Below are 12,759 nucleotides of genomic sequence, written 5' to 3' on the forward strand. Positions count from 1 at the left end.
CACATACATGGGGGGTCAGGAGGAATAGTGGAGTGCACATACATGGGGGGTCAGGAGGAATAGTGGAGTGCACATACATGGGGGTCAGGAGGAATAGTTTAGTGCCCTTCATGACATTTTTGCGCTGATTGTCTTCCATTGGAGACGATGGCCCATGAAAATCTCTGTGTAACCCTATCTGCAGAAAATACGATAAATCATCAACATAGAAACACATGCACAAAATAAAAAATAAAAATATGGCACCTGGTTCTTATTTTTTTCCGTTTTTAGCCTATTGATGTCAGTGAAAAGAAAAAGAAGAAAAAATACCACAAAGAACAAACATCTGGAACCATTGAGGACACACTTGAGGGCCAGATCCTAGATTGGATCTTTTACATAAGCCATGCCACCATGGAGAGGATCGGAGTGCCCCCAAATGCAAGTACCCTCCGTAACATTGCAAGCCAGAGGGTACCCCTTCAAAGGGGTACTCCCCTGGAAAACATTATATTATTTTTTTTTTAAATCACCTGGTACCAGAAAGTTAAACAGATTTGTAAATTACTTCTATTTAAAAATCTTAATACTTCCAGTACTTATCAGCTGCTATATGTTTCACAAGTGCTTTTCTTTTTGAATTTCTTTGCTGTCTGACCACAGTGCTCTCTGCTGACACCTCTTGTCCGTATCATGAACTGTCCGGAGCAGGAGAGGGTTTGCTATGGGGATTTGCTCCTACTCTGGACAATTCCTAAAATGGACAGAGGTGTCAGCAGAGAGCACTGTGGTCAGACAGAAAGGAAATTCAAAAAGAAAAGAACTTCCTGTGGATCATAACAGCAGCTGATAAGTACTGGAAGGGTTAAGATTTTTAAATAGGAGTAAAACTCTGGTTGCAAAACTACAACTCCCAGCATGCCCGGACAGCCAACGGCTGTCCGGGGATGCTGGGAGTTGTAGTTTTGCAACGGGTTGGAGAGCACTGACTTAGAACAAGCCCCAAATTTCTAAAAAAAATAACCCACCTCCATACTCCACTTTTAGTGACTAGTTCTTGCAGTCTGGGGTTCCTAACATTTATAAAGAATTTCTATAACTTGCTAGAGTCTCGTAAAATGTCTTGTTATGCTAAGAAATGTCTCTATAAAATTATTTACTTCTTTCTAAAAATATTAAAAAGGGCCAACTGCTTATAAAACGTAAAAATAAATAAATAAATATATAAATAAAAAAATTGGAATTTTTGGTTCGAATTACAAGCCCATTTTCATATACCCTATTAGGTAATTCTGCATTAATAGAGGGAAGAGGACATGTCTGTGTGGGAGGGGGGGGTCGCTATCCAGAAGCTGCCGTGTCTTGTTTTACAGGGACAACCCATTGACAGAGCTTTATCGATCATTCAGTCATCATTACAAGTGATACAATTAAAATCGTATAAAGCATGATAGTATAATATACAGAAAGGGTTCCCTAAGCTAAACTTCGTACCACATGCTGCGCTAACATTCCGCTCCATCACTCCATTATAAAAGAAACAAATTAAAACAACAATACATTCCAGGGACAACCCATTGACTGAGCTTTATCGATCATTCAGTCATCATTACAAGTGATACAATTAAAATCGTATAAAGCATGCTGGTATAATATACAGAAAGGTTTCCCTAAGCTATACATCGTACCACATGCTGCGCTAACATTCCACTCCATTATAAAAGAAACAAATTAAAACAACAATACATTACAGGGATAGCCCATTGATGTAATGATCGCCTGTGTAATGCTTTGTTTATCCAGCGGTGGCACTGCTGGGAAATAGAACACTTGGGTTTTCCAAAAGATAATTGGAGGTCCCAACAATGAGACACCTATAGATCAAAACATTTTTATTGTAGTTTATAATAAATAGAGATTGTCTCTACTTTAGAGATGAGCGAACTTACAGTAAATTCGATTCGTCACGAACTTCTTGGCTCGGCAGTTGATGACTTTTCCTGCATAAATGAGTTCAGCTTTCCGGTGCTCCCGTGGGCTGGAAAAGGTGGATACAGTCCTAGGAGACTCTTTCCTAGGAATGTATCCACCTTTTCCAGCCCACGGGAGCACCTGAAAGCTGATCTAATTTATGCAGGATAAGTCATCAACTGCCGAGCCGAGAAGTTCGTGACGAATCAAATTTACTGTAAGTTCGCTCATCTCTATTCTACTTAGTAATAATAAAAAAAAAGTGTAATTATAAAAGAAAACTTACATAAAGGATACAAAGTAGCGTATGTTACACTTGTTACACTTTGTAATCCAGATCTTCAGTGCTATAAATCACACTATGGCCGCTTTATGGCCGCCCCATTGTCAAAAATGTATTCAAAAAGATGATTGTCAAACAGGCTGAATTTATTTTTGGTGTTTTTTTTTTTGGCCACAAAAAAATGCCCCCTCATTTTGGCCTCACAAGATGCAGTTTTTCTCTCTCTCTCTCTCTCTCTCTCTCTCTCTCTCTCTCTCTCTCTCTCTCTCTCTCTCTCTCTATATATATATATATATATATATATATATTTTTTTTTTTTTTTAACGATATTACTATAAATGTTTTTTCCGCTACATTTTTTTTTTCACTCATGTGATTTTTTTGGGCGTTTTTTTCGGCCACCAAAAAATGCCCCCTCATTTTGGCCTCACAAGATGCAGTTTTTTTCTATATTTAAAAAAAAAAAATTTAATGGTATTACTATTAACGTTTTTTCCGCTACCTTTTTTTTTTTTTTTTTCACTCGTGATTCATTCATGCTTTGACTGAAGGATTTCTATTGAAGACTCGAGGGGTATAAAAACACCCAAAAAAATGAAAAAAAAAAATTTTTAAAAGGAAAAAACGCCCAGTGGGTTAGGGCGTTCTATTTTCCCCTATTTTTTCCCCAGCTAACATCTGTCTTGCTGTGTTTTTTGCCTAAAATAAGACAGTTCCGAAGATGCCTAAAAGAAAAAAATTTGGATGGTCTGCAAAAAACTAAAACAAATGGAAACATGGCATAAAACTGATGATAAGGTCTTGAGACGTCTTGTGAAATATCTCACTGGTTCTACATTCAATGCGCCCAATACAATCCGCCATTGTTTAGCCGCTGTTGTGCGGTATTATCCTATCTGTATAGACCTATACAATAATTTATAGCAGATGCCAAAGGAAATATTGGGAAATCCCTCTGATGTCTAAATAAAACCCATCATTATAACGTCCGTGATATCTGATCTTCCATCACACACACCGAGCACATGGGGATGATTTTTTGGCTTGTAGTAATACGTTTTCCTTGTTTTGTCCTATAATTATCATAGGGAAATGTCTGTGGATCACTCATTGGGGGACATTTCTCATTGTTGGTGTGCGGTGGTCCTTTCTCAACCGGTTTCTATGTCGCTGTTGTGCAAAATGTATCATACGTGCACACGGTGGATGAAAAATGTTGTGCAGACTTAGAGAACCACACACGGTACCTCAAAGTAGTCGATCATCTGACACATTTCTACGTGTCCTCCTTTACGGTGTAGGGTTGCGCAGGATTATGCTGCCATGTGCAAAATCAGTGCGCAAAATACGAAAAAGCGCACATGATAACTCTCTATCCACTGTGAAAAAGTATCCACCAACCATCAAAACATAAAAAAATAAAAACATGGGAATAAAATAATGCGCACAAAAAAAAGATGCAAAAAAACAAAACACTGTGCAAAAATAAGTGCAACATAATTTAACTTAAAACCAGTGTACATACAATGATAAATGTAAAATATAATCTGGTACACTCAATGATGGGAAAATCTGGTACACTCAATGATGGGAAAATCTGGTACACTCAATGATGGGAAAATCTGGTACACTCAATGATGGGAAAATCTGGTACACTCAATGATGGGAAAATCTGGTACACTCAATGATGGGAAAATCTGGTACACTCAATGATGGGAAAATCTGGTACACTCAATGATGGGGAAAATCTGGTACACTCAATGATGGGGAAAATCTGGTACACTCAATGATGGGAAAATCTGCATGCAACTATATAGCAGGACCTATAGCAGGAAAATCTGGTACACTCAATGATGGGAAAATCTGCATGCAACTATATAGCAGGACCTATAGCAGGTACAAAACTACCACTCCCAGCATGCCTGGACAGCAGTTGGCTGTCCGGGCATGCTGGAAGTTGTGGTTTTGCAACATCTGAAGGCCACAGTTTGGAGACCACTGCTTACAACCCACACCCACATGAATGGGCACAGTGGTCAATGATATCTCTGCTCCTTCATTCTAACAATCATGGGGTCTCGGCATCAGGGCCACCAAAATCTGACACTAGGACACATGAGAAGTTTGTAAAAGTAATAGGGATCCTTATAAATAGTAAGACTTTGTGAGTAATCTACAGTGTATTGTACTGGGGAGTAGATCATTACACAGCGAGACCTTAAAGACAACTGCAAGATCCCTTCCCAAAGTGTTGTGAACCAGAAATGGTTAATCCTTACAGAAGGGATTCCTGCCTCCATATTGACGTTCATGTCATTTAGAATCCACAATGTCAATAAAATGGGGAAATGTAACAGGAAGATTTTCATGTTATTGAATTGTTTGATTTCAGGAAAACTGGAGTCATTCTGGCCCAAAACTGGAAGAAAGATCTATGGAGAGAATTCTAAGCGGCTGATCAATAGGAATGATACATGGGATGATAATGTAACAAAACCACATGAGAGATAGATAGATAGGAGATAGATAGATAGATAGATAGATATGAGATAGATAGATAGATAGATATGAGATAGATAGATAGATAGATAGATAGATAGGAGATAGATAGATAGATATGAGATAGATAGATAGATAGATAGATATGAGATAGATAGATAGGAGATAGATAGATAGATATGAGATAGATAGATAGATAGATAGATATGAGATATATAGATAGATAGATATGAGATAGATAAATAGATATAAGATAGATAAATAGATATGAGATAGATAGATATGAGATAGATAAATAGATATGAGATAGATAAATAGATATGAGATAGATAGTTTGATAGATATTAGATAGATGATAGATAGATATGAGATGGATAGATAGATGGATAGATAGAAAGTTCATATAAATCCGCAGCACACAGGTCCAATATGGTGAAAAAGAAAAAACTTTATTCCATCATGTGAATGTCATACAGCGACGTTTCTGCCGGCTCTCCCAGCCTTTCTCAAGCTCCTGGGAGAGGCGGCAGAAACGTCGCTGTATGACATTCACATGATGGAATAAAGTTTTTTCTTTTTCACCATATTGGACCTGTGTGCTGCGGATTTATATGAACTTTCTGTGAATTGGGACCCCTGACCAAGGTCTGGTTCTGCGTGCACCCACGGATATTGAGCTCAAGGGAGTGCTGTTTCTCTTTGGATTACTAGATAGATAGATAGATAGATAGATAGGAGATAGATAGATATGAGATAGATAGATAGATATGAGATAGATAGATATGAGATAGATAGATATGAGATAGATAGATAGATAGATAGATAGATAGATATAGATAGATATGAGATAGATAGATAGATTGATAGATATTATATAGATGATAGATAGATATTAGATAGATAGATAGATAGATAGATAGATAGATAGATAGATATGAGATAGATAGATATTAGATAGATAGATATGAGATAGATAGATATGAGCTAGATAGATAGATTGATAGATATTATATAGATGATAGATAGATATGAGATAGATAGATAGATAGATAGATAGATAGATATGAGATAGATAGATAGATAGATATGAGATAGATAGGAGATAGATAGATATGAGATAGATAGATAGGTAGATATGAGATAGATAGATATGAGATAGATAGATATGAGATAGATAGATAGATAGATAGATAGATATGAGATAGATAGATAGATAGATAGATAGATAGGAGATAGATAGATAGATAGATATGAGATAGATAGATAGATATGAGATAGATAGATAGATAGATAGATATGAGATAGATAGATATGAGATAGATAGATATAAGATAGATAGATAGATATGAGATAGATAGATAGATAGATAGATATGAGATAGATAGATAGATATGAGATAGATAGATATGAGATAGATAGATACGAGATAGATAGATAGATAGATAATACAAAAAAAGGACCGCAGTCCCAAAGGGTGTTTTTGGGTGCAAGCTGGCCGGGTCTGGGTTGGAGACCCCCGCAAAAACAGACTTGACAGAAGCAGCAGCACACCGGAGTAAGATGAATATGTATCAGGCTTTATTCATCAGATGCCACAACGTTTCATCCGCCTCACACGCTCTTTGTCAAAGCCTGACACATATTCATCTTACTCCGGTGTGCTGCTTCTGTCAAGTCTAGATAGATAGATAGATAGATAGATAGATAGACATGAGAAAGATAGATATGAGATAGATAGATAGATATGAGATAGATAGATATGAGATAGATATGAGATAGATAGATATGAGATAGATAGATAGATATGAGATAGATAGATAGATAGATAGATATGAGATAGATAGATAGGAGATAGATAGATATGAGATAGATAGATATGAGATAGATAGATAGATATGAGATAGATAGATATGAGATAGATAGATAGATATGAGAAAGATAGATAGATATGAGATAGATAGATAGATTTAAGAAAATGTGTTAAAAATGTTGCAGTAGAACTTTCCCCCAGATAGGAGTCGCAGTGATAACCTTTATATATTTACACCAGCATTTTGCTTGCTAAAAAAAAAAAAAATGCTTTCAACAACACATTTGTGTGAGTTAGGTGTGATGTGCGCCTTATTGATAAACTTTGTGCAAGAAAACAAAACCAATAAAACCTTGCTTTATATCACTGTTTCCCAACCAGGTTGCCTCCAGCTGTTGCAAAACTACAACTCCCAGCATGCTGGGAGTTGTAGTTTTGCAACAGCTGGAGGCACCTTGGTTGGGAAACACTGCTACATTTAGTTTACTTTGTTTTTAGGTGAAGTGAATAGTGTAATAAACTTTTGTAGACTTTGGTGCTATGTATAGACCCCAGAGCCCTATGGATACATTCCCCACATACCCCATATGACAGATCAGAGACGTGATGTGAACGCCGCCTTACGCCTAACATAAACTTTGACCGGTCACAGATGCTCATATGAAAAATTTACACGATGCCGATGAATGATTTTCTTGTGCTATATCGAGATCTGTTGATGGGTCATGAGATTTGGATTTAAAAAAATCCTAAATCAGATAATGGTCCTTCTGTACCGCAACACCAATACGTCTCCGCTCCATCCTCCGAAGATGCCCGGCACAGGACCACGTCACCCCTGTGCAACAACAACAGCAGCAACACATACGCCAAAGCTGAGACTATGCAGAACCGCAATAACCTGTCCGTCTCTCTACAAACAATAGCGCTGCGGGGTCGATGTAGCAGAGCCGAACGCGTTAAAGGAATACGCCGCTGATAATTCGCTCTCTAAGAGAATAATGCAATAGTTAAAAACGCACAGTACTCATTCGTGTATAGTTTCTTTTGACAATGTCAGGTTGTAACTGGTTATAAAGTTTCGGAAGCCCTATGTATGCGCCAACTCAGCTCTGCTATGCCTAGTCACACAGTATACAGCGGGGTCCTGGTGGTCTCACCTCTCCAGGCAGGTGTGGGGCAGGGCGGCGAGTCCTTTACACATCTTGGCTGAGTGAGTCCGGTCCTTGAGAATGAACTGGGAGAAGCTTTTTCTTTATTCGTAAGAAGTGGCGCAGGGGGGGGTCTCAGTAGTTTCACCTCCTCGGTGGTGGTGGTGGTCTTCAGTGCAGGCTGTCTCGGACTGGTGTGGCTGTCTGTAGCTCTGACAGTAGCACTCTCTCTCTAGTTCTCTCACTCTGAGGCAGTCACTGACTTGCAGAAGTATATAGAGGTTTAACCCTGGAAGAGAGCCAGCCCCCTCATCCAATGACAGCCACCCTCGCAGCGCAGGCTGCACAGCACTGGGATCATCTCTTCCTCACATATTTGGGGGATGTGGGAGTTAAAGAAGTGCCCCCCCACCCCCCCCCCCCCCCCCAGCATCCCCTAGCCCTGCAGCAGTGGTCTCAAACTGTGACCCTCCAGATGTTGCAAAACTTCAACTCCCAGCATGCCCGGACAGCCGTTGGCTGTCCGGGCATGCTGGGAGTTGAAGTTTTGCAACATCTGGAGGGCCACAGTTTGAGACCACTGGCCCTACAACTACAACTCCTATCATGCTATGACTACTCTGTCTGTTCACACTGCGGAATTCCGCGAGTAGAATTCCGCGCAGTGAACATTAACTTCAGTGTGAATGGGTCTTCCGCGAAACCCGTTCACACTGAAGACTGTGGTGTCCCGGTAACGTATTGCATACCGTACCTAGTGTAGGGGTCCCCAAAGTCAGAGTAACTACGTTCAGGTAGGGTTCCTCAGGTGGGACAGCCCCTAGTCGTCTCTCCTCAAGTCTAATTCTCTAATGTTAATACGTGTATATATTTAATAATAATATATATTTTACAGTAATGTATAGTACTTACCTTGTTTAGCGTCGCAGGACCTTCGGTCATGTGACCATGTTAATAACCTTTATGGCATGTTGTAGGACCTTTGGAGGTCCTTGGGTCATGTGTTACCCACAAATCTCTGTAATGGTGATTGACATCAGTATGGAGCAATTAGCGTTAGTCCAGCCCCTGCCCATATAAGGGAGCTGCGTCCAATTATCGCTCTCTTGGGTTGCTGCTCTTGTGGATGCCGGACTAACAGGATGGTTCTGCGCAACTTTCAAAGATACACTAGGCCTAAAAAACCTGCCGGCCTCAGCTGAACCAAAACCGTGAGTTCAAATCTAAATCCCCGCTAATGCTAGAGTGACTACTGGACCCCTAAATCCAGTGGAATAGTGCATATCATCCTAAAGACTCTAAGTGCTAAAGTCCCAACCTTTGTCAATCTCCAAGGAAAGGCGTTGTTATGATTAGAGACTGTTCTGTTATTGAAGCTTGCAGAAATTCTTCAGTAAAAGTTAATCCTGTTTCAGAAAACCCTCCGGTTGTGGACATTCTATTATTATCTACCTCCCTATCGCTCTTGGGAAGGGTGGTGGTAGGACAAGCATTACTGAGGAGCCCCCACCCTGGCGTCACGAATAGCAAGGGTTAATAAGCACCCTTTAATTACCGCACAGCTACGCTCCCCATATCCTACATCCCCCAGGCTATCACAGGACAATTCCGCCGCTGAAATTGATCCGCGCAAAGAAAGAAAGAACATGTTCATTCTTTGCGCAGAATTCTGCGAGTGCTGCATAGCTGTCAATGGTGACAGCGCAGTGCCGCACGGTCCTACCGCCAAAGTACCGCCAGACGGAATCTCAGCGAGCGGAATTCTGCAAGAAGAGATTCCACAGTGTAAACATACCCTAGAGTGCGTTCACACTGAGTAAATCATGAGGAATTTGCGCTGAAAAATTTACGTGCGGAAAAAAGAATTTTCTGTTTGCACGGAATTTTCGCGGAATTCGCACATAATTTTGCGTGGAGTTGCGTGCAGAAAGGGGGGAAATTAAGTAGAGGGTTTTTCAGCCATTTAAGCGCGAATTCTGCACAAATTCTGCGCAAATTCCACACGAAAACGATGCCGGGTGGAAATTTTTTTAACCATTGACTTTGATTGATTTCTGCTAGCGGATTCCGCTTGAAGAATGAACATGTTCTTTCTTCAAGTGTAAAGAAATTCAGCGTCGGAATTCCGTTAGTGAATTCCGTGTGAACAGGACAGCGGAAAAAACATTAAAGTCAATGGGCAGAGGAGATGTGAATTAATTTGGAGCAGAGAATTCAAGAGGAATTACTCGAGTAAATTCCTCTTGAACTACTCAGTGTGAACACACAGACAGTGTTCCCCATTCTATGTTTCCCCAGCTGTTGCAAAAAATACAACTCCTATTATCATTCAACCGGTAGCTCTGAAGCTATTGCAGGACTACAACTCCCATCGCTCCCTGGCTCATCCTGGTATTAGCGTCTTCTAGGGTAGTGTTCCCAAACCGGTGCCACTGCAGTTGTTGCGAAACTACATCTCCTATTATGCCTCAACCTGTGCCTGTGCAGCTGGCACAAAACTACAACTCCCATGATGTCCTGGATCTCCCCCAGGCTTCCTGCTTCCTCTAGGTTAGGCTGGGTTCACACCACGTTTTGTTAAATACGGTTCCCGTATACGGCTGGGAGGAGGTGGGCGGGGCTTAATCGCGGCGCCTGCACTCAGCCGTATTCTTGAACCGTATTTAATGCATGTCTATGAGCCGACCGGAGTGAACCGCAGCCTCGGCCGTATGCGGTTTCCCGACCACAGGCAAAAACGTGGTCAACCGCGTTTTTGCCTACGGTCGGGAAACCGCATACGGCCGAAAACGAAGCCGACCGGAGGCTGCGGTTCACTCCGGTCGGCTCATAGACATGGATTAAATACGGTTGCCGAATACGGCTGAGTGCGGGCGCCGCGATTAAGCCCCGCCCACCCCTCCTCCCAGCCGTATACGGGAACCGTATTTAACAAAATGTGGTGTGATCCCAGCCTTAGAGTTCCCCAGGTCGGCTTCTCTAACTGTTAAGAAACTTCAACTCCCATCAAGTCCTAGCTAGCTTACTGAAAGTCAATAATGGGGGAGATTTATCAAAGCATTTCCAAAGGGAAAGCTGCTGAGTTGCCCATAGCAACCAATCAGATCGCTGCTTTCATTTTTCAGAGGCCTAAAGTTACTGAGTTGCCCATAGCAACCAATCAGATCGTTTCTTTCATTTTTCTGAGGCCTAAAGTAGCTGAGTTGTCCATAGCAACCAATCAGATCGCTTCTTTCATTTTTCAGAGGCCTAAAGTTGCTGAGTTGCCCATAGCAACCAATCAGATCGCTTCTTTCATTTTTCTGAGGCCTAAAGTAGCTGAGTTACCCATAGCAACCAATCAGATCGCTTCTTTCATTTTTCTGAGGCCTAAAGTAGCTGAGTTACCCATAGCAACCAATCAGATCGCTTCTTTCATTTTTCAGAGGCCTAAAGTTGCTGAGTTGCCCATAGCAACCAATCAGATCGCTTCTTTCATTTTTCAGAGGCCTAAAGTTGCTGAGTTGCCCATAGCAACCAATCAGATCGCTTCTTTCATTTTTCAGAGGCCTAAAGTTGCTGAGTTGCCCATAGCAACCAATCAGATCGCTTCTTTCATTTTTCAGAGGCCTAAAGTTGCTGAGTTGCCCATAGCAACCAATCAGATCGCTTCTTTCATTTTTCAGAGGCCTAAAGGCCTCTGAAAAATGAAAGAAGCGATCTGATTGGTTGCTATGGGCAACTCAGCAACTTTCCCTCTGGACAGGTTTTGATGAATCTCCCCCACTAGTGTTCCTAAACCTCTGTTGCTTCAGCTGTTGCAAATCCACAACTCATACTGTGCCGTGAATATTATTATTTTTAATTTTTTTATGCAAATTTATGCAAATATTTATGCAAATATCGGCACTTCTAGGCTGGACACTGATCCCTCTCATCTTTTAGGCTGCATTCACACCACGATTGCAGCCTACGGCTGTCGGACCGGCGCTGAAATCCATTCACTTTAATGAGCTGACCGGAGTCAAACAGTGACTCTGGTCGGCTCATTTCTGCCCCGTATCTGGTTTATTGACCGGACCTAAAGCCGTAGTATACTACGGTAAATGGATTTCAGTGCCTCTCCGGCTGGGGGGCCGGATCTGGCAACCGTAGGCTGCAATCGTGGTGTGAATGCAGCCTTAGGTGAAAGATATAATTGCGCATGCGCACTATGCGCATCAATTCAAGTAATCTAAAGTCACAGCTTTATGAGTCAAGTCAAGTCAGTGTGGTCTGCATTCAATTGTTCAGTCCTACTACAAGTCCCAGCAAATCCCTTAAAGGGGTACTCCGCTGCTCAGCGTCCAGAACAAACTGTTCTGAATGCTGGAGCCGACACCGTCAGCTTGTGATGTCATAGCCCCGCCCCCTCACAACATCACGCCCCGCCCCCTCAATGCAAGTCTATGGGAGGGGTCGTGACGGCTGAAGGTCCAGCCATCCAACACGGAGTGGAGTTCTGGATTTCTGGGGTGCTGCAGCGGAGTTGGAGGGGTCCCCAGCGGACCCCCAAGATTAGACATCATATCCCCTATCGTTTGGATAAGGGATCAGATGTTTTTCAGTGGAGTACCCCTTTAACCTGTGGCTCTGCAGCTATTGCAAGACTATGACTCTCCCTAGTTTGGTGTTCCCAGCCTGCCCTCTCCATTTGTTGCAAAACTACAACTCCTATCATCCTTATGTAGTCAATTCAAAATCAATTGTGGTGTCCCGGTACCGTATTGCATACCGTACCTTGTGTGGTAATCCCCAAAGTCAGAGTTACTACGTTCAGGTAGGGTCCCTTAGGTGGGACAGCCCCTAGTCGCCTCCTTCTACTCTAATTCTATAGTGTTTATACGTGTATATATTTAATAATGTGTGTATTTAATATAATGTATAGTATACTTACCTTGTTGGCGTCGCAGGACCTTCGGTCATGTGACTATGTTTATTCCTCTATGGTATGTTGGAGGACCTTTGGAGGTCCTTGGGTCACATGTTACCCATAACCCGTTGTAAAGGTGATTGAAGAAGTATTGGACTAATTAGCTCTAGTC

General features: G+C 41.5%; 1 protein-coding gene across 2 annotated transcripts in view; it reads right to left on the reverse strand.

Moving 5' to 3' along the window:
• The window catches only part of RGS5 (regulator of G protein signaling 5), a 164,420-nt gene extending 154,149 nt beyond the window's left edge, over positions 1 to 10,271 (reverse strand). The window contains exon 1 of one of the 2 annotated variants that reach the window (XM_056523298.1): positions 8,609 to 10,271. Coding sequence is in view for 1 of the 2 variants with exons in the window: in XM_056523295.1 (XP_056379270.1) it covers positions 7,706 to 7,749 (44 nt within the window). In the remaining variant the exon portion in view is untranslated. Of the gene's footprint in view, positions 1 to 7,705; positions 7,943 to 8,608 lie in introns of those variants that run through there. The other variant, XM_056523295.1, reaches the window with a different exon arrangement.
• Between the last annotated feature and the right edge of the window lie 2,488 nt (positions 10,272 to 12,759).

The sequence above is a fragment of the Hyla sarda genome, chromosome 6 (genome assembly GCF_029499605.1).
Source record: "Hyla sarda isolate aHylSar1 chromosome 6, aHylSar1.hap1, whole genome shotgun sequence".
Taxonomy (NCBI): Eukaryota; Metazoa; Chordata; class Amphibia; order Anura; family Hylidae; genus Hyla; species Hyla sarda.